General features: G+C 31.4%; 2 protein-coding genes across 6 annotated transcripts; one reads left to right on the top strand and one right to left on the bottom strand.

Moving 5' to 3' along the window:
- Positions 1-964: 964 nt before the first annotated feature.
- LOC115875103 lies at positions 965-15,608 on the top strand. Of its 3 annotated transcripts, none has more exons than XM_030890487.1 (13): positions 965-1,395; positions 7,915-8,035; positions 8,108-8,254; positions 8,312-8,528; positions 8,585-10,257; positions 10,315-10,515; positions 10,569-10,736; positions 12,941-13,076; positions 13,137-13,340; positions 14,045-14,179; positions 14,233-14,519; positions 14,582-14,779; positions 14,863-15,608. In XM_030890487.1, exons 1-13 carry the CDS (start codon positions 1,282-1,284, stop codon positions 15,114-15,116), a joined length of 3,855 nt encoding a protein of 1,284 aa, XP_030746347.1. In that variant the 5' UTR covers positions 965-1,281; the 3' UTR covers positions 15,117-15,608. The 3 variants fall into 3 exon arrangements, with proteins under 3 accessions (XP_030746347.1, XP_030746349.1, XP_030746350.1); XM_030890489.1 differs by lacking the exon at positions 965-1,395 and adding an exon at positions 2,812-2,826 and having other exon boundaries at positions 14,863-15,607; XM_030890490.1 differs by lacking the exon at positions 965-1,395 and adding an exon at positions 5,419-5,437 and having other exon boundaries at positions 14,863-15,607.
- LOC115875104 (major facilitator superfamily domain-containing protein 6-like) lies at positions 15,560-21,983 on the bottom strand. 3 transcript variants are annotated; one of them, XM_030890491.1, is made up of 7 exons: positions 21,675-21,983; positions 18,893-19,023; positions 18,172-18,326; positions 16,908-17,965; positions 16,683-16,846; positions 16,252-16,623; positions 15,560-16,188 (listed from the first exon to the last, which is right to left on the bottom strand). In XM_030890491.1, exons 2-7 carry the CDS (start codon positions 18,990-18,992, stop codon positions 15,830-15,832), a joined length of 2,208 nt encoding a protein of 735 aa, XP_030746351.1. In that variant the 5' UTR covers positions 18,993-19,023; positions 21,675-21,983; the 3' UTR covers positions 15,560-15,829. The 3 variants fall into 3 exon arrangements, with proteins under 3 accessions (XP_030746351.1, XP_030746353.1, XP_030746352.1); XM_030890493.1 differs by lacking the exon at positions 21,675-21,983 and adding an exon at positions 20,786-20,835; XM_030890492.1 differs by lacking the exon at positions 21,675-21,983 and adding an exon at positions 19,345-19,415.
- Positions 21,984-22,222: the final 239 nt, after the last annotated feature.

Below are 22,222 nucleotides of genomic sequence, written 5' to 3'. Positions count from 1 at the left end.
TATTAAATAATTATATCATGTTTGTTCTAACGGTTTCGTCTTTACTAAATATTATACGAATGGTGCGAAAAAATATATCTCGAGAACGATTTCAACATACTGGATAATCAGCAAGATAAACAACAAAGCATCATTATTATCCGGATTAGTGATTTCTGTACAAACCTGTGATTAAATCAGTTTGAAATAATTCATACAACATTGTATTTTTTTAAAAAACTTGATTTGGTCATTATTAATAAAATACTATTATTGGTTGTAAAAGAAACGATTCTAATTTAGCGGTTGGTCGAGTCAGACATTGTATATAACAGACAATATTCCTTTGACCAATGAGGAGCAACAAATCTATTTAAAACGGAGTAGAAGGACAAGTTAGCTTGGACGCGAACCTACGAAGACATAGAGGAAGTGAACTAACTGAAAGTTCAATGCCCATTTGAACTTTGCTTATAATGTATGAGCCTAATTTTGCCCTTATAAGTATCATGAGTTTGTTTTAAAATTCGCATTAATACCCTTAATAATATTATTCATTCCATGTTTGATTTCTCAAAATATATAAGGTGTCTTCTACTATTATTTCTAATTAAAGGATTAGAGAAAGAAGTATGAACGTATTTTAAATAACTTTTTAGCAAATTTCTGTTTTAATTTGCATAATTATTGCAGTTCTGGTTTAGATAAACAGGTTGAATTATTTCGTATCAACATGATGAGAAAATGATATCTAATTGCAGAACATGCCAAATCGAGAGCATAAAAATAGGCAGATCTGACAATTTTAACATCACGCAAAACTACAATAAAGTACAGCTATCCGGGGACTCCGACTACCGTTTCAAAAATTTGTTCATTACGCAGTCAGTATGTCACATTGTGATATAGTATTATACATATAGGTATTCTTAACTGTCTATCTTAAATACTTCTTGGTATATGTTAAGCCTCATTTAAGCCAGAATATTTTTCTGATTTTTTTTTATTTATATCACATTTTATTGCACGCGGTTTATGGGATAATTGTTGTTTTTTAAACAATGAATATTATTCAGATTCCGTTGTTGACTGTAGTAGTGGTCCTCAGTAGTGACTAGGAGTTCTCCACCAGCACTAGTCGATGGCAGAAGAACCGAAAAGACCTTAAAACATTTCTCAGCCGGCTAAGGCGCTGTTCACATCGTTCTCGAGCGCCAGCCCCGGAAAATGTCGCGACTGACCGGCTGATTTTGGCGTTATCTGCAATTTGTCCGTTTTGTGGTTGTGTTTTTTACGGAAACAATGAGGAATCCCACGTGCGCAGCAGCCCTAGATCCCCCCACAAAATTTCGACACCACCTAACTCATGGGGGTGTCTATCAAAACGTTTCTCGAGGAAATTTCAGACCCATGACGGTAAAAATTTCATATTTTTATTAGAAATAATTTATCTTTAGTTATATTTATATTACGTTTTTTGCAAACATACTAAGAACATCATTTTCTATGCCAAAAATATATTCATTCGAAAAATCTAACAATAAATTCATATTTCATTCTATCAAAATATCAAGAAAATTTCAGGCCCATGACGGAAAAAATTTCATATTTTTATTAGAAATAATTTTTCTTTAGTTATATTTATATTACGTTTTATACAAACATACTAAGAACCATCATTTTCTATGCCAAAAATATATTCATCCCAAAAATCTAACAATAAATTCATATTTCATTCTATCAAAAATCAAAATATACCTATATAAAGAAAATTTCAAGCCCATGACGGTAAAAATTTGATATTTTTTATTAGAAATAATTCGTCTTTAGTTATATTTATATTAAGTTCTTTACAAACATACTAAGAACATAATTTTCTATGCTAAAAATATATTCATTCGAAAAATCTAATTATAAATTCATATTTCATTTTATCAAAACGTATATTAAGGAAAATTGATGTTTTTTATTAGAAATAATTAATCTTTTGTTACATTTATAAACATACCTACTAAGAACATAATTTTCTATGCTAAACATATATTCATTCAAAAAATCTAACAATAAATTCATATTTCATTCTATCAAAAAATATATCAAGAAAATTTCAGGCCCACGACGGTAAAAATTTGATATTTTTTATTAGAAATAATTCCTCTTTAGTTATATTTATATTAAATTCTTTACAAACATACTAAGAACATAATTTTTTATGCTAAAAGTATATTCATTCGAAAAATCTAACTATAGTTTCATATTTAACTTTATCAAAACGTATATTAAGGAAATTTCAGACCCATGACGGTAAAAAATTGATATTTTTTATTAGAAATAATTCATCTTTAGTTATATTTATATTAAATTCTTTACAAACATACTAAGAACATAATTTTCTATGCTAAAAGTATATTCATTCGAAAAATCTAACTATAGTTTCATACTTAACTTTATTAAAACGTATATTAAGGAAATTTCAGACCCATGACGATAAAAAATTGATATTTTTTATTAGAAATAATTCATCTTTAGTTAAATTTATAAACATACTAAGAACATAATATTCTATGCTAAAAATTAAAAAAAATTAAATATTCAAAAAATCTAACAATAAATTCATATTTTATTCTATCAAAACGTGTATCAAGGAAATTTCAGACCTATGACAGTAAGAATTTGATATTTTTATTAGAAATAATTAATCTTTAGTTACATTTATATTACGTTCTTTATAAACATACTAAGAACATAATTTTCTTTGCTAAAAATATAATCATTCGTACAATCTAGCAATAAATTCAAATTTCATTCTGTCAAAACGTATATCAAGGAAATTTCAGACCCATGACGGTAAAAATTTGATATTATTTTTATTAGAAATAATTTAATTTTAGGTATATTTATATTAACTCATATGTATTTTGACAGTTAAGTAATAATACCAAACATGAATTTATTATAAATGCATTTATCAGGAAATCCTGTAATATCAGATTATAACTTTTTTTTGTTAATAATTAGGTTAGTTGCTGCTGTGAAACAATTCTGTGTCGATATATCAAATAAAATGAGTACTCTACTAACACAAATAATTTCAGCAAATAACTGGAGCTGTGATTTGAAAATCCGTTAAATGTTTATATTTCCTTACCGCGTGTGTAACATTTGTTTGAGACATAAGATGCATGTGCCATTTGTAGCAACTTTAATTTTTTCCATGCTGTTGACATAGTTTTAGATATACGAACATTATTTAAAACAATACTTACTAATATTTTAAATTAATTTTAACTGTTTTATTTATTCTTCTGATGAGGATGAAAATTGTTTAAAAGCCTAAATAATTAAACACTATATGCACATAGTATATATTATTATATTGGATTTACAAACACATTACAAATATTATTATATTGGATTATGCAATAGGTATATTCTTAATAAAAAAAAAAGAAAAAGAAAATTTTTTCATAAGATAAAAATAACTAAAATGCTTCGTTTCGGAGATACTGGGTGTAGAAGTTTCATTTTTATTTCTGTTTTCTATAAATAATTTCTAAATTTCTTTTTTAAAAACAATAAATATCGACGTTGGTTGAGAAATTATTTGCAAAAAAATCGAAATAAAAATGAAACTTCTACACCCTGTATCTCCGAAACGAAGCATTTTAGCACATACATTTATATAAACTTTTTACTTATTTTTGTCTACAGAATAAGCTGCCGAAGTGTCTTGAATACAGTTCGGACCACCCTGTATATTTTTAAAAAAAAATAAGTTCAAAAGGCTTTACGTATATAATTTTTTTTATAAAAATTCACATTTCTTTCTGGCTAATGTATTTTTTGATTGTCGGTTTTATCGAAACGTCTTGATAAATGTTTTGGAATCATAATAAAATTGATACGCAATTATGAGCGACCGAGAATGAAAAATGCGAAGCATTTCATCGTCCGAATTCTATGAAAATGTTTGGCAAATCCAGTATTAATGAAAAGTAAATACCTCAAGAGGATTTTAAAGGACCGTCCAGCGAAAGTATGTTAGGAACGTAGGGTACAATAATTAGTAGTACCCTGTATAGTTTAATGGGTGGTCTCGAAACTGGCCACGAAAAAATATCCAAGAATAATTAAAAACGGCATCTCAAAATATGAATTTCGCTTATGAAAAATGAAATTTTTAATAATCTGTAGGTTATACTATTTGGGTATCTTAGCTACTTTTCTTCAGTTTTTTTTATGGGATAACAGAAATTACTTATTTGTTCAAAATGTTTGTGAAAGAAATGCTGATTCAATATAACATATTGAAAAATAAAAATTGTCGTCAATTGTCGTCCAATAACTTTTTAGTTAAGTTTTATTTGCATTAAATTACTAAAAAGACTATTTATTTAAATATTTTCTATATAGAAAGTGCGTCTAGTAAAAAATATTTTAAAAAATGCAAGACTTGCAAGTCTTGAACTAAGACCAACACCTAGACCAAGACTACTTGTTAAGTGCAAGACCAAGACAAAGGGATTCTTGGTCTCCGCCTTGCATTTGCTCATCACTAACCAGGACAGTGCCAGATGTAGTCAATGTTTTACTAGCACTAAATATCACTCAGCAGCAAGGATTTGAGAAATTATAAGTGTTTGGCATCTTTTATTTTCTCTCTGTGTATGTATATCATGTTATCGTGGGAAAAAAGGATCATTCAAAAAATACAAAATTTATTCCAGCTGCAATTAGTCTTCAACTGTATAACGTGAGAACTATTGCATTATACTTTAGGTTTACTACCCATTCGCATGAATTACATCCTTTATTGTTTCAAGTTCAGATCAAAATTATGATTCTTCCCCTAAAAATTATGTTGTGTGTACTAATATTTTTTTTTGTTAATGTTACTCTTACTTGATTTTTCTATTAACGCACTGCGCTTTTTAACATAGACAAAACCGAAACAGATTCTTTGCAAGATGGGCATAAAGCCGGCCTTGCAAGGTTTTTACTCCCATCATTATTTTTTTTGTTCACTGCTGCTAAAGTCAACCGGTTTAATTGTGAATTGCTCTTTACTAGCGCTAAACTTTATCCTAACGTTCTAACATCCACACTTACCTCTTACATTCTCTATATATTAAGAAAATAGTTTAGATACACGGAAGTTTGATCATTTTTTTAAAATATTTGGTTTTGTCTCATTAAGATGAATGTAAATGTATGTAGTTCATTAATATTCAGTAAGTGAAACACCGTTTCCTTTACATCGCAATAACCCTTTCTTTCATTTTTCATTCTGATCTTCGGTGAGAAAATTCACTTCTTGCTTACATGCACGGAAAAAATGTGACGTTATTTTTTTTTAAATTAATTACTATTTATAACTATTAGTTTTTAAACGAAACTAAACTAAGTTTGATCGACCAGTTCAACAACATTAATAACATGAGGATGTCGGTTTCAAAAAGTAGGTGGTATGTAAAACGTTGTAACCCAGTTTAAGAATTTTGTTACCTATCTAGGTTATTTTATTATAGTTGTATTGTTTAAGACATGACACTTTTGTTGTGACAAGAATTTCATCAAATCGTTGTAGATTATGTAACAAATATTCTGTGTGAATGTATATTTTTCTTGATATTATAAATAACCAATTTTTCATTAATAATTACAAAACAAAAATATATGTATATTCTTTTTTTTAACTTTTATTACTTTTTATATATACAGGTTGAGTCTTAAATAAGTGCAAATATTTTAGGGGTAGTATATTTCGACCCCAGAAACACGATTATGAGGTTATTTTCGCGAAAAAATTTTTTTTGGAAAATTTGGCATTTTTTAAATTTTTTTTTGGATTTTTTTTTAGATTTTAGTTAAAAAACATAATTTCTTTATTTTATGGTAACATAGTTAGTAGTGATGAGCGGTACTCGTCTTGGTCTTGCGGTCTTGGTTTTGGTCTTGCATTTCAAAATATTAACGCATATATTATAAATTATAAATGCAGTACTAATACTAAATATTAGAAAAAACTTCAGTAGAAATGTATATAAAAGTGCAAGACCTGCAAGAGTCTTGCAGACAGACCAAGACCAAGACCACTTCTTATTTGCAAGACCAAGGTAAGTCTTGGTCTTGGTCTTGCATTTGCTCATCACTAATAGGTAGTAGATTAAATTAACAAGAAAGAAAACCCAGAAAATATTCAGCCAACTCAAAATTTAAGCAAAAAAATTTTTTTTTGGGGAAATTTTCAAAGTAAAATAACTCGGTTGTTTGGTTGTGAAAACGGTAAAAAAAATTATGTTTCTTTTGCCGAGATCTACCAGCCCTGAAAATATTTGAACTTATTTAAGCCTCACCCTGTATATCTTAATTTATTTTGAACACAAAAATAATCATCTTGTTTATGAAACTCTAAAAATATAAACAAAACAAAAAAAAATAATCCTCTGCTTTTATAGAAACTCTTTTAATTTCTTAGGAAACAATCAACATTTAAAAGTTTTTTTTTAATTGAAACATTTTATTAAGTATAAAATTACCATATCTGTGATGTAGAAAAGAGTAACAGAACTAATAATCGCTTAATTAATTATTAGCTTAGAATAAGGCATATACGGCAAACGCTTTGATTTTTACTATACAGTTATCCATAAGTGAAGTAAGTAAAGTTTTCTTTTTAATACTGTTTAAATTACACCGACGAATAAAATGTTTTTTGCCGTTACCCAGTGACAAATAACGCACTGTACTGTTAAGAGTCAACCAAATAAAAAATACTACACATATTATGTACTAAAAATGACCCCATTTTAAAAAAAAACTACAGTTAAAATAATAGAGAAACAAAAAAAATACAAAAATTAACAATTTTCTGGATTTGGTTTAGACATGACAATTTTTCTGAGATATTATCAAGTCGCCATAAAAGAATCAATAATGAAATAAATATATGACCGCTTTGAAGAAGAATACGATTATCTGCGGTTTTGCTTTCTAACGGTTCTGGTAAATTGTTTTGAACCAGAGCAAAATACGTTAGAGGCCATTAAATGTCCACGAAAATAGCCTCAACGTATAAATAAAAATAACCGCGAAAATCATAACAAATACGCTTATTATATTATTAAAGAATACAGTTAGAGCTAATGTAATATGCTTATGGGGCTTCCTAGCGGTGCATAGCAAAACGGTATAGATCCGCTACCGCGCACCGATATCAATTAACTAAGAATGACAAACAATTACGTAAGTTCTGTATCAGTTAATAACAATACGTTTTTGATGTGTGTAGTCTGCTCGAAAAGAAACGAACAAAGCAAAGAAGTAAATGCAGAAATAAAGGAATAATTGACATAAGTATATTTTTTTGCGGTTTTCATTTCCCAGAAGAGGGCAACCGAATTTTGTTAATTGTCAGAATAATTGCCGGCCAATAAAATTATGTTCTGTTGTTTTGTGGTCCTTTGAGCAGCGTCCAATTAAGATAATTAAAATAATTTCGAAATTGGCCCACAGTGCACCAAATTATACCGTAAAATAGTCCTTTTTCAATTTATTCCCAGTATACACAGATATCTTGTGTATCTCTCAAACATTCTAAAAACAAGAAAAGATCTACAGTTACTTTATTACTACATAAATCAAGTAAAGATACTTTAAAAATATAATACTAACATTAATTTTGGAAAACTGAAACATATATATACTTTTTGTATAACGGTATATCACTTGAAAATCTGCAATTTCATCTCAATTTTCTGTTTTTTTTTGTAACCTGCGTAATATTTTTCGGTATCAGCATCAAATATCTCGGGTAAAATTTGCCATGGTAAGTTCGGGGCATCGGATTGCTCAAGGTGTCTCATTAATTCCCATTAAAAAGTCGAAAAGATCTTTACACCGACATAAATTTAATGCAAATTTACATAATTTCAGATGGACTATACGTTACCAAATTGCTTGGGTCGCAGATCGACATCTACCACATCCATCATACATCCGCATCACAGCCTCTGGCAAGAGGGGCATCATCTCAGGACGCCTATGTCCTGCATAGGTATATACAGAGTGGTTCAAAATTATTCCATCCCTTTATTCTTTATCACGGTGTCTATTTATTATATTTTAGGTATAGATCGAAAAGCACCGTCGTCGAGAAGCAGAGTTTGTTCTATAGTCCTCGCCATAGCATCGTTTATAGTTTTAGTTATAGTTTTAGCTATAGCAGGCCTAGCCTTGTACATGGGAATATCGAACACAGACCCACCCACGAACGGTACACAGTATATTTTATTCAAAAGTTTCTTGGAAGTTAATGGACTCTGATTTTTAGCAATTATATCGTTTGGGTGTAGCGCAAAGGTCACCAAAGGTGACAGGTTTATTGGAAATTTAGAAGAGAAAGCTCAAAGGTACAAAAGGCAAATCGAAGTTTTATATCAGCGAAGCGCTCTTGGACCAGCTTTGCTCTCCTGCAGCGTGGATAGGTTTGGAAAAGATGGTCACACGATTTTTTTTCGATTAACTTTTAACAGGAGGAAACTAGTCGAGTAAGCTCAATCAAGCACGTCTATCTTTGTCCTCGAAACTCACACTTTATTTACAGGAACTTGACAAATATCGAAAAAGCTATCAAGGATATTCTCCTCAGCGATACGACCTCAAAAAAACCGGTTTTTCGAAACATACGATTTGATTCGAAAAGTATCCTGGTAAAGCAGATCCAAGAGGGAGCTGGCGTTTATAGTGCTCCTTCCACGGTCACCTCAACCCCCACTATTAAAAGTAACTTAAAGTCAAATAGTATGGGGGTGGTTTTAAAAACTAAATCTTCCACAACTCTTGCACCGACAACAACAACATCTAAGTCAGCCACAAAAGATGAACCAGAATTTAACGAAGAAGATTTGCCGGTGATACAAGGCTCGTTCAAAATTACCAAAACTGACGCGGATATAACTGAGAAAAAGACTGAAGCTTCTGCAGTTAAAACAAAGCCCGAAAAAGTCACAAGTGCCTCGGTACGAAAAACTACTTTCAAGGAGTCATCAGTTACAAGTGCCTTATACAAAATTGCCGGGGATAAATCAAAAACCACTACTGCAGCTAGCACTTCTAGTAGTTCCTTGGATCCTCCTGTTATTACTACGAAAAGTGCTACGAGTACGACAGAATCGGTAAAAGACTTCAAAGGAAGTCCTCAGTTATATAACGATGCTCCGTGGATTCCGATTTTGCCAAACGTTCCGGCCCATTCTCCAAGTCCGTTGAATCAAATGGATTACAGTTTTCCAGTGTCTCAGCCTTCATATACAAGCTTCACCAATCCCGGCCTATCTTTCCATTTTCAAGAAACAGAAAAACTGGGCACCACTAGCATGAAGATACATCCCATTCCGGTTAATAAGATACCTTTTACCAAGCCTTTCTCTGAATTTTCTAGTACCGAGCCTACAAAGAAGCAAGTACCGAATGAAATTACAACTAGAGAATCGGAATACGTTAGAGTAGACACTATTAAATACCAACCGTCTGAGAATAATAGCGAGGAATACGCTGTGAAGAACATATCTTCGATTTTTTACGACTTGGCTTCTACGTTAGATAAAACAAACAGAACAGCGGTTGAAAATGATAGTTTCGAGCCCGTGCTAGACGATATTGCTGGTGAAGGACATGTTGAAGTTGTAGAGGTGGAGATGGATGAACTCTTAAGTCAAACGACGAAAATTCCGTTGGTTACTCTACTCCCAGTGCGTTCTAATTCGGGAATAGGAAGGCCCTTCAACAGAAAGCGCGTTGGGGATACAAATACTATCTCTGTAGAGAATCGAAGTTTCCCAAGCCAGGCGACCAGACAAAATTTGGAAACCTATGAAAAGTCTACTATCAAATCGAAAACTGTACCACCCCCCGTCAATATTAGTACTGTGAATAACTACCAAATAATGGGGATTTTGAACTTTGCCACCGAAGGATACAACACCGAAAATAACCAGAAAGATATTGTCAGGTTTCCTAAAATGGAGCAAAATCAAAACAGGAACAGTTCGCAACATTCGCTTCCTGCATATACAGGAACAAACATTCTATCCCCAGAACAAATAAGACAGCTGTCCAAAATTAGCAAGATAAATAATAACGAGACCTTCATTTCAGACAAAGCCGTATCTTCAAGTTACACAAATGGCTTAAAGCTTCTTACAAAAACTTTTAATAAAGCCCAAAATTTTCCAGTTAAAAACGACAACACTTTATACAAAAACAAATCAACTTCAGGTAAAAATGAATTGCAGTAATACCTATAAAGTTACTAAAAATTTAGTTTGATTTCAGATTGCGACAAACTTAGTTTTAAGTGTGGAGATGGAAAATGTCTTCCCGAATCTGCCAAATGCAATCAATTGATCGACTGTGCTGACGAGAGTGACGAGAAAAACTGTAATTGTGCTGATTACCTGAAGTCACAGCGTTTGATGAATGAAATTTGCGATGGAATTGTCGATTGTTGGGATTTTTCAGATGAAAATCAGTGTGGTATGTTAAAGATGCTATTTTTTGTTCATACTGTAACTTGATTTCTTTTACAGAGTGGTGCTCTCCAGAAAAATATGTCTGCAGTAACTCAAAAGTCTGCATAAGCGAAAGAAAAATTTGTGATGGTATCAAAGACTGTCCACAAGGGGATGACGAAAAGCAGTGTGTAACTATTGCCAACGACACTACATTAGCCAATGAATTTCCTTATTATTCTCAAGGTTCAGAAAACACACATAGATATACAGGGTGGTCCGAATTGTATCCGGAAACTTCGGTAGCATATGTCATAAAATGCTTAGTTTCGGAGATATAGGGTGTAAAAATTTCATTTTTATTTCGATTTTTTCCTAATAATTTCTAAAGTAACGTTAATATTTGGATGAAAATTGGTGTCTGGGAGTTTTTTGAGATGAGAAATTTGATTTTGATGTCAATATGACTCCTATTTGTAGGGGGCGCCGCCTACATGTGTTTTAGCTATTTTCAAGAGTAATAACTTTTCGTCCATACCTGTATAAAGCTACTGAGTGAAAAATATACATTTCCGTGATTTTCTACGTAAAAAATGTCTCTTGGTAAAAATCGCTACGAGCAACCGTTCTCAAGATATTTAGAAAGAAAATAGTCAATACATGTCATTATTGACAAAAAATAAACTTGTTGAGTAGATAGTTATTTGACTGAAATGATAAATTTGGGAACTTTTTGTTTTTTTATATTGATCATAATTTTTTCTTCGAAAAAGTGATGATAAAACAGTTTCTGTGGAACTTTTAGCACAAAAATATTTAAAGTTTATGATTTCAGTCTATTATTCGGTCTAATAACTATTTAGTCAACATGTTTAATTTATGTCACTGACAGGTATTGATAATTTCGATTCAAAATATCTCAAGAACCATTACTAGTAGCGATTTTTACCAAGAGACCTTTTGTTACTTCACTAATTATTTGGAAAACATTGAAATAAAAATGAAAATTTTACACCCTGTATCTCCAAAACTAAGCATTTTTGGGACTACATTTATACGAACTTTTTTACTTATTTTTATCTACAGAATATGCTACTAAAGTTTTCGGAATACAGTTCGGACTACCCTGTATACTTCTCAACATATACAGGGTGTTTTAAAACAAATGCGAAAAACTTCAGGGGGTGATTCCTTGTTCAAAATAAAGGGTAGTTTGCTTCATAAACGTTGGGTCAAAAGTCAACCATTAGGGAGATATTGCGGTACAAAGATGGCGGAAAAATAATGTTTTTATTTTTTATCTTGAAAACGAAAAGAGATAGACTAATAAAATTTTATGGAACCATTACTGTTATGAAAACACACTTTCTGGTAATTTTTTCACTTTTTTAAAATGAGTGGAAGGGGTTGAAATAAACTACCCCTATCATTCTTGTTAACTAAATTTAAAGAAAAATCTTATCAAACACATGCAAAAAAATTAATTTGGATAGTTTAGTTTGTTTAGAAACTTTTTTATCTCTTGTGTTTTTTGATAAAACTCACCGATTTGAAATTAAAAAATAAAATGTAAAGCATTACATGTCAGGACAAAAAACATTTTCTGATAAAGAATCTATTGGGCTGCTGTAATTTTTTTAGGAAAAAATATAGTTGGCCGCTGTTACTTTATAGGATGTTCCTAATATTATTTTATTTGGCATTACTCTACTGCAATACGTTATTATCACTAGATTCTTAATCTAAAAATGTTTTTTGTCCTGACATGTCATGCTTTACATTTTATTTTTTAATTTCCAATCGGTGAGTTTTATCAAAAAAACACAAGAGGTAGAAAAGTTTCTAAACAAACTGAACTATCCAAATTAAAGCATTTGCATGTGTTTGATAAGATTTTTTCTTTTAAATTCACTTAACAAGAATGATAGGGGTAGTTTATTTCAACCCCTTCCACTCATTTTAAAAAAAGTAAAAATTACCTGAAAGTGTGTTTTCATAACAGTAATGCTTCCATAAAATTTCATTAGTCTATCTCTTTTCGTTTTCAAGATAAAAAATAAAAACATTATTTTTCCGCCATCTTTGTACCGCGATATCTCCCTAATGGTTGACTTTTGACCCAACGTTTATAAAGCAAACTACCCTTTATTTTGAACAAGGAATCACCCCCTAAAGCTTTCGCATTTGTTTTGAAACACCCTGTATAGTTATTGAAGTGAAACTTCTTTACGCGAGTAAAAATTCAAGACCGTGACACACGAGCTAACGAAAAAACTATTTTTTATGTGTAAAAAACTATTACTACTCTTTTAATTTATTATTTTTTCAACATTTCAAACTACATTTTTCCAAACATGTCTTTCAGATTTCTCAATTTAATAGCTGTTAGTAAGAAGTTTCACTTCAAATATCCGCACATAGTAAACACACAATTTTTTTTATTGTTACAGGATACCTTATGGTACGAAAACAAGGTAACTGGGGAAAACTTTGCGTAGATAACTTTAGAAACATTGTCTCTAACTCGACCATCACTTGGAGGATTACAGATTTAGGAAAAGCCATCTGCAAATCTATGACCTACCAGTATGACGCTTTGGACACTCGTTATAAACTAATGTGATTTATTTTTACTTTTGGTTTTAGAAAGATGGACTCGATAGAAAATATAGTACAGGCACCTGAAACAAAAGACGAAAAATATTTTGAATTAACCTATTCCATGGAGGATGAGAAAAAATCAAATTTATCTTTCAGAGAAACTCATTGCCCTTCTGGAAACGTAGTTAGGGTTACCTGCCAAGCTTTGGAGTGCGGCGTTAGGCCCCAAGCTGTCAAACACGTTGCCAGGTAAAAATTAAAAATGTATTTAAGTACATAGAGGATGCCCATTAGCGCGAGGAAATCCAATATCGTAGACGGTGTCGAAGATATAATTTTTTTATACAGATGTTGTATACAGGGTCCCAAAATAAGTTACGATCAAGTTATATACAGGGTATCCCAGAAATAAGTGCAAGTATTTTAAGGGGTGGTAGATCTGGTCAAAAGAAACATTTTTTCTCTTTACCGTTTTCAAATAAGTCCAAAAAAAAAATTTTTTGCTAAAATTTTGAGAACCACTGGATCTTGTCTGGATTTGTTTTCATGTAAATTTAAGCTACTACCTATGTTGCCATATTATCAAGAAACTATGTTTTTTAGCTTAAACTTAAAAAAATGCCAATTTTTTTTTCAAAAAGTCCAAATTTTCAAAAAAAAAATTTTACAAAAAATACTGTAAAAAATAATCATAGGCGTGTTTCTGAGGCCGAAATATACTACCAGTTAAAATACTTGCACTTATTTCTGGGACACCCTGTATGTAACTGCAATCATCATAACTTTTTCGGGGACACTCTGTATACTTAATATTTTTAGAATATGCATTATTATAAACCTTGCAACATCTACAAAAAACTTCTTTTCAAATTTTTGTCAACAACGACGATATTGGATTTCCTCGCACTAATAGGCCACCCTGTATATTTAAAAATACTAATTTACTTTTCTAGAGTTGTCGGTGGCGGAAATGCGGAATCAGGCGCCTGGCCTTGGCAGGTGGCTTTGTACAAAGAAGGAGAGTTTCAGTGTGGAGCAACCCTTTTATCTGAAAAGTGGCTTGTTTCAGCTGGACATTGTTTCTATCGGTATTAGAGATGAACCTTTTTTAACTGTTTATACCTATATAAATTTTTCTTAGTTCGCCCAAAGATCATTGGGTAGCGCGCTTGGGAGCCTTAAGACGCGGCACTACACTGCCATCACCTTATGAACAACTCAGAACCATCGCTCGCATCATAGTTCACCCTAGTTACATGGATTTTGGCTTCATCAACGACATATCTCTGCTGGAAATGAGCAGTACAGTCAGTTTCAGCGATTACGTAAGACCAGTATGTCTACCTTCCGTCGATCAAGTCTTGGAAGATGGAAGATTGTGTACTGTCATCGGATGGGGACAGCTTTTTGAAGTTGGAAGAATATTTCGTAAGATCTATCTTATATATATTCTGTGATAATATATCTGGTATTTTTTTCTATTAATATAGCTGACACACTTCAAGAAGTACAAGTTCCGATAATATCAACAGCGGAGTGCAGAAAAAGAACACTGTTTCTTCCTCTGTATAAGATTACTGACGACATGTTTTGCGCTGGTTATGATAGGGGCGGCAGAGATGCTTGTCTAGGGGATAGTGGGGGTCCTCTAATGTGTTCACAACCAAATGGACGATGGACTTTACATGGTAACTTATTTTTCTTATTATTTGTTTTATTTTACATTTAAGAAATCTAATATTTAACTAACATATCTACCGCTATGTGAAAGGTATAACCAGCAATGGATACGGCTGTGCCAGGGCTAACAGACCAGGTGTATACACCAAAGTGACAAACTACTTGGACTGGATAAACTCTTACGTTTATGGAGATGGATCTCGAGTAAAAAATATTACTAAAATAGCAACCACTTGTACAGGACATAGGTGTCCTTTAGGCGAATGTCTTCCGGAGAGTAGATTGTGCAATGGTTTTATCGAATGCAGTGATGCAAGTGACGAGAAAAACTGTAAAAAGATTTAAGTTTATTTTTAAGCTTAAGAGAAGGATTTATTTTAAGACAGACGGTCAAACACCACAGAGTTGTTGAAATGATCAAACGTAGACTGAAATTTCTCATTTAAAATTATGATGAGAAAAATGATAAATTAGTTTTTTTGTTAACACGAACCAAATTAACAAAATATGTTTTTAATAGGCTAATTCCATGTAAGATTTTAGGATAAATTTTTAGATTTGATTTATAAACCCTCAGTGTATTTTGTGTCATTTATTTTCATTTATTTAATTTAATATTTAAGATATTAATACACATACCATTCTTATGCATGGAATTGGTCTATATGATATTTTTGTGTGATACAAAAGGTCTTTTCTGTATATATTTCGTTTATATTTTGAAATGTCAATTATTATATTGTAATTTAAGGCCAACAAATAAAAATAATTGACCACAGAAGACACCATTAAAATAAAGACGATTTTATTTTATTCATATCACAGATTCAGACAATATAATAACATACCTGCTCGAGTATGTTATTTTTGTAATACTACTATAAACTAAATTACTCCAAATAATCTTGTTACAATGTCAATCAATAAATATAAAAATAAAGTTTTTTAAGTGTAGGTTTAATATTACTGTAACTAAAATCTTTTCACTTTTCTGAGAAGCTTTATAAACGAGGAACTTTTTTATGGACTGCTGAACATCGAGAACACTTTTTTAACCCTCACGCTTTATTGCATTCTTCGGTTTTCTCTTTTTCCATTTCTTCCAGCTCTTCTTCACTTGCTTCGTAGGCAGGATTGCACATAGCATCTTCGTAAACAGCTGGATGAACCTCGTGAGCTTCCCCATTTACAAGGGAGCCACTTTTCCGATTTACCTCGCTGAAAGTATCTTGCGGCTTAATAGAATCCTTCTTAGTTATGTCTGTACCTTCAGACGGGCGTTTTTTAATATAGAAATGATAAAACGCGAAGTAGATAATCCCTATAATAATAGTAAAAACGGCGAAGACTTGAAAAGTGTGCCTAATACCTATTGGCTTGATTAAGTACCCTCCAATTAAGCTTCCAACTCCTTTTCCTTAAAGCAAGAAATAAAAGAATAGGAAAGAGGTGTTTTAATGAAATTTGTATCTAAACATACCTACTCCATAATATATCCCTCCAAGCATTCCTTGAATACTGGTGTCTGTAGTGACAGTCGACAACTTAGCTGCGTATGTCACAGCAGCCGTAAAGCTAAGTCCGAAAGTAATGCTCTCCATAGCCTCAAATATCAGACAAAGCCATGGATTGTATATAAGGGAGTACCCAATTAGTCTGATGGCGTAGAACACAAATCCTATGAAGATAACATTGGCGTGTCCGATTTTTTTAATGAGAGGTCCAGATAAAACTAGTAGTGGTATCCCAACAATACCTCCCACTGTGATAGTTAACCCCATAAGAGATTTTGAGCCTCCCAAGTCTTCTAACAGCCAGAATAGAAAACTTTCAATAAAACCCCAAGCACAGCCTAAAAACCACCATAAAGGTTTAAGTGTGTTATTTGCTTATCATTAGTTATTTTAGTACCTAAAATTAAGCAAGAGATAAATAACGTAATCAGCTCTAACTTCTTCAACACTCTTATTACATCTGATACAACACTTGAAGCTGCCTTTTTGAACTCTAAATTAATAAACAGCATTAGGATACCGCTTATTAATTTTAGACTGGCATACAGGAAAAATATTGGCCTAAAACGAAGCTTTTAATATACATTAAATGAATTTTAATTTTAAAAATTACAGAGTTTACCTAAAGTCTGTGTAAGATTTCCCTCGGCTGGCAAAATCTATCATCCATCCTGAGAGTGGAGAACTGATCATTCCACCAATTGTGGCGTAGATCCTTTGCAAGCCGTAGTCAGCTTTGTGCTCCCTAAGTATGGCAATAACAGCACCTTCGAACATAGCGAATGACGTTCCGCTGACAATTCCCACAAAAACTCGAACTACCATGTACGACCAAAATGTAGTTCGCATGTCCAGTTCTATGACATTTTTAGAATTCGAACACAACTGTTTTCTAGGAACTGTAACCAAACATTTTGGGGTACAACTTCCTAGGTCTAGGTGACGAAATGCGGACTTCATTGTTGGAATTGTGACTACTATATGTTTCGTCTTTAAAGAACCATCTAACAAGCATTCGAAGTTATTATTTTCCATTGTCCGAACAAAATATGAACGCCCGTATTCTTCAAAGTCATCGTGAGATATTTCTTCAAGACTCAGCTGAGATTTCAACATCTTTCCGGCTTGGTTTCCTGAACTAGACTCTCCCAGAATAATTAAACAAGAAGCATTAGAATTTTCAGAGTTACAGCTTAAATTATAATAACTATGAGTGGGAAAATAAATTACGTTTTTAGAGAGTTTTCTCACTGATGTTGTGTAACGTATGTTGTTCTTTAAAGTCATGTGATTTCTCATATTGATTAGGTCTACCTCGTGAATATCACTTTCCTTCGGAGTATATGAAACTGTAAGGGTAGAATTATCCTTTATATCAAACATCTGTACACTATACTCTCTGGTTTTTAATACTGTTTGAGTGTAGTTCTCGTCTAAGATAGTGTGACAAGCAATGCCACAAGATTCTATTTTTAGAGAAGAATTGAAAATGTTTCCTTCGGTTGTTAGAGGCTCGCAAGGATATTCATTATCAACAGACAGCACGAGATTTTGTTCGGCTGAACAGCCCATATTGAAAACAATTTCTTTCGGGAACGTGACTGTAATTCTTCCAACAGGAACAAGCAACAAAAGCAAGGCAGATCCTCCTCCAACAATCGAAAAAAACGACAGCAGTATCTAAAAATAAACAGAACGCCAAATAAAAAACCCAACAAACGAATAATTAGAAAGGGTTATATAAGTGATGCAAAATAAAGAACCGGTAAATATTCAATGTGTTTGCCGAATAATGAACCTTGGGTGTTTTATTGTACTGTTAATGATGAGGAATTTCCCATGGCAATGTTTACAAGTTTTTGTAAGCGTTTTTTTTTAATACTTACTCTAAAATTTCCTATCTTATCGGCTATCATTCCCGCTAAAGGAGGCATCAGTATGGCAACAACAGGTGTCACAGCTGACATAACAGCCGTTTCTTCTACATTTATACCAAGTTCCCTCATATGAATAGTCAAGTAAGGATACAACACCAAAATAGCTAGAAACAACATACGAAATGATGAATTAATGTAGAATGTAGAATGAGTGGGAGGGGGGTTAATCATGGCGACCTTAAATATATATTATGTCCCCCTTCCTTTGAGTTATAACTTATCGTACAGTCTATAACTCATTACACATGAGGATTTTCCTGTTGTAGGGGGGACAGGGTATTTCCCATCCTCCTCTGGCAACAGATGTTCTTCTTTCGAGGGTATACTCCCTTCCACGGTTGGGGTTTGGCCCTCCGTGCCCTTCACAGTCAATGAGCTTGTCTCCGGCTGAGGTACTCGTGAGGTGGATTTTCTCCACCTCTTTAACTTGGCCCTTAGACCTGATACCGGTATTGTCCCGAATCTATAATAGAGGATATATCCCCCTTTCTCTATTGCCTCCTTGGATTTGAGGTCAATTCCTATTGTGAGGACCCTCCTCCCTAGAGTTGATGACTCGCCAACTCGAAGTCCTTAAACCCACATTTTGTGGAGATTTGCGTTGCAATCCGCTCTCTACTATATTGTCCATGATGAACTAAATGTGAAATAATATTTGGATTGAACTTACTAGAAGAATGCATAAAAAACAGCAGCTTTAAAGGAAGGAGTTCCTTTTGTCTGAAGTCCTTTAGAATCCTATGGAAAAATAATTTGACATATTTGTTCATTTTTCCGCGTTGTATTAATAATCCATTAAACCTACAAATTAAAACGAAATATACAAGGCTATTGCAACCTTCATAGGCGTAAAAAGGTCATCAATGCAAATTCCAATGATGGAAGCTTATTTAAAAAATTATATAATGCAGAAAAGCGAAGCTAGTGCGGAACGTTTTTGAAACACATGAAAAATATTGGAGATGTGTGTCGCATTTCTAATTGATACCAGAGCTAGTCGACAAATACTGTAGAAAAATTAAATTGCTTCCTGTCATTGATAATATACAGAAATGAAATTTTATTTTAGTATCACTAGAAATCTACCAAAACATTTATATATATTTTCATTATTTGTCACACCTAGAATAATAGAATCCGATTTTTTTATTTCATATAGCACTCTGTTACATTTTAAATGTCTACGGTTTCTGTGAAGTCGCGTTTATAACTGATCCTTGATCATTATACCTGTATATAATTATCTTAATAAGTTGCAATTTAAAAATTCCGATATATTTTTGCTTACGTATAAGCGTCAAGCCAATTTGTTAGTAGATTTTGTTAGCAATAAATAAAAATATTTCTTTCTATTCAAGAATTCAACTGATTGTGGGAAATGAATATCTCAATATTTTTAGCCATATTCAATTATTACATCGGTGTGAAATATTTCAAATCTTTATATTTTCCTATATTGTACACAAGAACGATAATAATGAATAAACATAATATTTAAAAAACAAATTTTAGTTGCTAGTGTAAATAGAAAATATATTTTTTTAGTTTCAAAATCAAATTAACAGAAACCACAATTTATTCCTTCGATCTAAACGATCACTAGAAAATCCTGCATTCAAATATGTATATTTTTTTAACGTTATAAAATTTACCGAGCTTCTTTCTATTTTTTCAGTACATCATCTTTAGGTAATATCTTATTATGCCAACCTAGGGGCAATATTTCTTTAAAATCGAACATAAAAGAAAAAATGTGAAGAAGAATAGACTAATTGCCAATTTCAAGGTCTCTTTTATGGCTCTTTAACCTTTCTAATATTTAGAATCGCTTAAGATCTATAATAGAAATTAGTATATCTTTATTTTCCCTCTTAATCCGTTTCAGAATGCCCACAATAAACTATTTAGCAGTCAAAATAAATATAATTTTTATCTTCTGAATATTTAACTACGGTATAATAAAGCTTATTAATGAACAATATATTTTATTATAATTACTAACTTTTAATATAGCGGATAAAATAAATGTTAATAGTCTTTTCTTACTATATATATATTATTTAACTATAATTTGATTGTATTGTTTAACTTGTTATGGTATTGAGCTGTAATATTCTAAAAAAAATATTAGTTTTAAAAACTTATCCATAAATTCCATCAATCAATTTGATAATCTTCCACTATGATAGTTAACCCCGTGAGAGATTTTGAGCCTCCCAAGAACCAGAATAGAAAACTTTCAATAAAACCACAAGCACAGCTTAAAAAATCACCATAAAGGTACAAGTGTATTATTTACTTTTAATTAGTTATTTTAATACCTAAAATTAAGCAAGAAACAAGAAACAAATAACGCAATCAGCCCTAACTTCTTCAACACTCTTATTACATCTGATACAACACTTGAAGCTGCTTTTTTGAACTCTAAATTAATAAACATTAGGGTACCGCTTTTATTATTTAGATTTTTTTACGCGTTTTAGATTGCCATAAAAATATTGGCTTAAACGAAGCTTTTAATATACATTGAATGAATTTTAATTTTAAAAATTATAGAGTTTACCTGAAGTCCGTATAAGCAAGTATAAGATTTCCCTTTCAAAATGGATCTATACATTCTATCAATCAATTTGATGATCTTCTAAACACGTGTAATTTATTTGCATATTTTTATTGCATTTATTATCTAAATATTTATTTTATTGACATACCTTGACACATTAAATGAAAGCTTTATTTATTTTACTACTGCAGTGACGATTTGGTTTGTAAGTATTAATTTTATAAAATTAAAAGGAAAGGCTTTCTGTTATATTATTAAAATTAACATGTATTTTTTCATTTATCAGGAGGTTTTGAGTTTACTAAATGCTAATATTGATTAAACGTCAAACATTAAACAATTTAAACATTGATTAAGAAATATTAGAATTATAATAACAAATCTTTAATTAATTTTCGTTTCAATTGTTTTCGTTTAGTTTTTAATTTCATCCATTAAATGCAAAATTAGACAATATCTGCTACACACAAATATAAGGATTTTCTTGAATTTAAATTGTACACAATTTTGTAGTAACATACTTTTTAAAGCAGCGAAAAAAAAAAGAAAGTACGTCTATTTGAAGAGTACTTAAACCTTAAAGTGCTATCTATAAATTAAAATTATTAATTATTCTAACGGTTTTCTTTTTTCTCAAAATATTCCACTTATTAAATATTTAAGAAAGAGAATTGAAGAAAACGAGAATATTTCCGAATATGATTCGTTTTGAAAGGTCAGTCACTTTTCTCTTTAGCAAAGTGGTATCAAAAACTAATTTGAGTAATATCAAAAAGAGAATGAAATCTTATTTAATTTATATATTATTTTAAACAGGTGTTTCAACGTTGAGACACGTCTAGAAAATTTTTGGAAATGCAATTTAAAAATGAGTAAATACTATACTTACAAAATACAGTAAAGATGAGGGAACTAAAATTGATTTTAGTAAGGGGTAGTCACTTCTTTTTTTTTATTTGTACTATAGTTTAAAAAAATCACAACACCTCCTCGGCAAGTCTGTCGAACCCAACGGTACGCTCTGCCGATCCAACAGTCAAATTCTGCTTGGACTCAACTAATAGTGAGCCGACTAGTCGACTTGATTCAAATGGGGGAATATTTAACAACTTATCATGTAATTATCCATTGGTCAGTGTTTATTTGCCTAACAGAACTCAGCTAATTTTATTGTATACCTACGACCTACTACCTATGTACCTACAATAAGGGAAGTTATTTTTATTAGTTTCCTTTTTCTCAACCTCAACAAACCGAAATTATTTTTTTGAATATTCTCTTATATATTTATAAATTTGGATACCTTGTAGTTGATATTATTTTTTAAAGTGAAATTAACTTTAATTTAATTGAAATATAATTTTACCAAAAATTCTACATATTTTTTTTATAAAATTTTATTTTAAGTCATTAAATATCTATATATTTTTATTATAA

Source organism: Sitophilus oryzae, unplaced genomic scaffold (assembly GCF_002938485.1).
Source record: "Sitophilus oryzae breed Bouriz unplaced genomic scaffold, Soryzae_2.0 scaffold_1318_pilon_pilon, whole genome shotgun sequence".
NCBI classification, from domain to species: domain Eukaryota; kingdom Metazoa; phylum Arthropoda; class Insecta; order Coleoptera; family Curculionidae; genus Sitophilus; species Sitophilus oryzae.
This window is presented reverse-complemented; position numbering and strand designations above follow the sequence as displayed.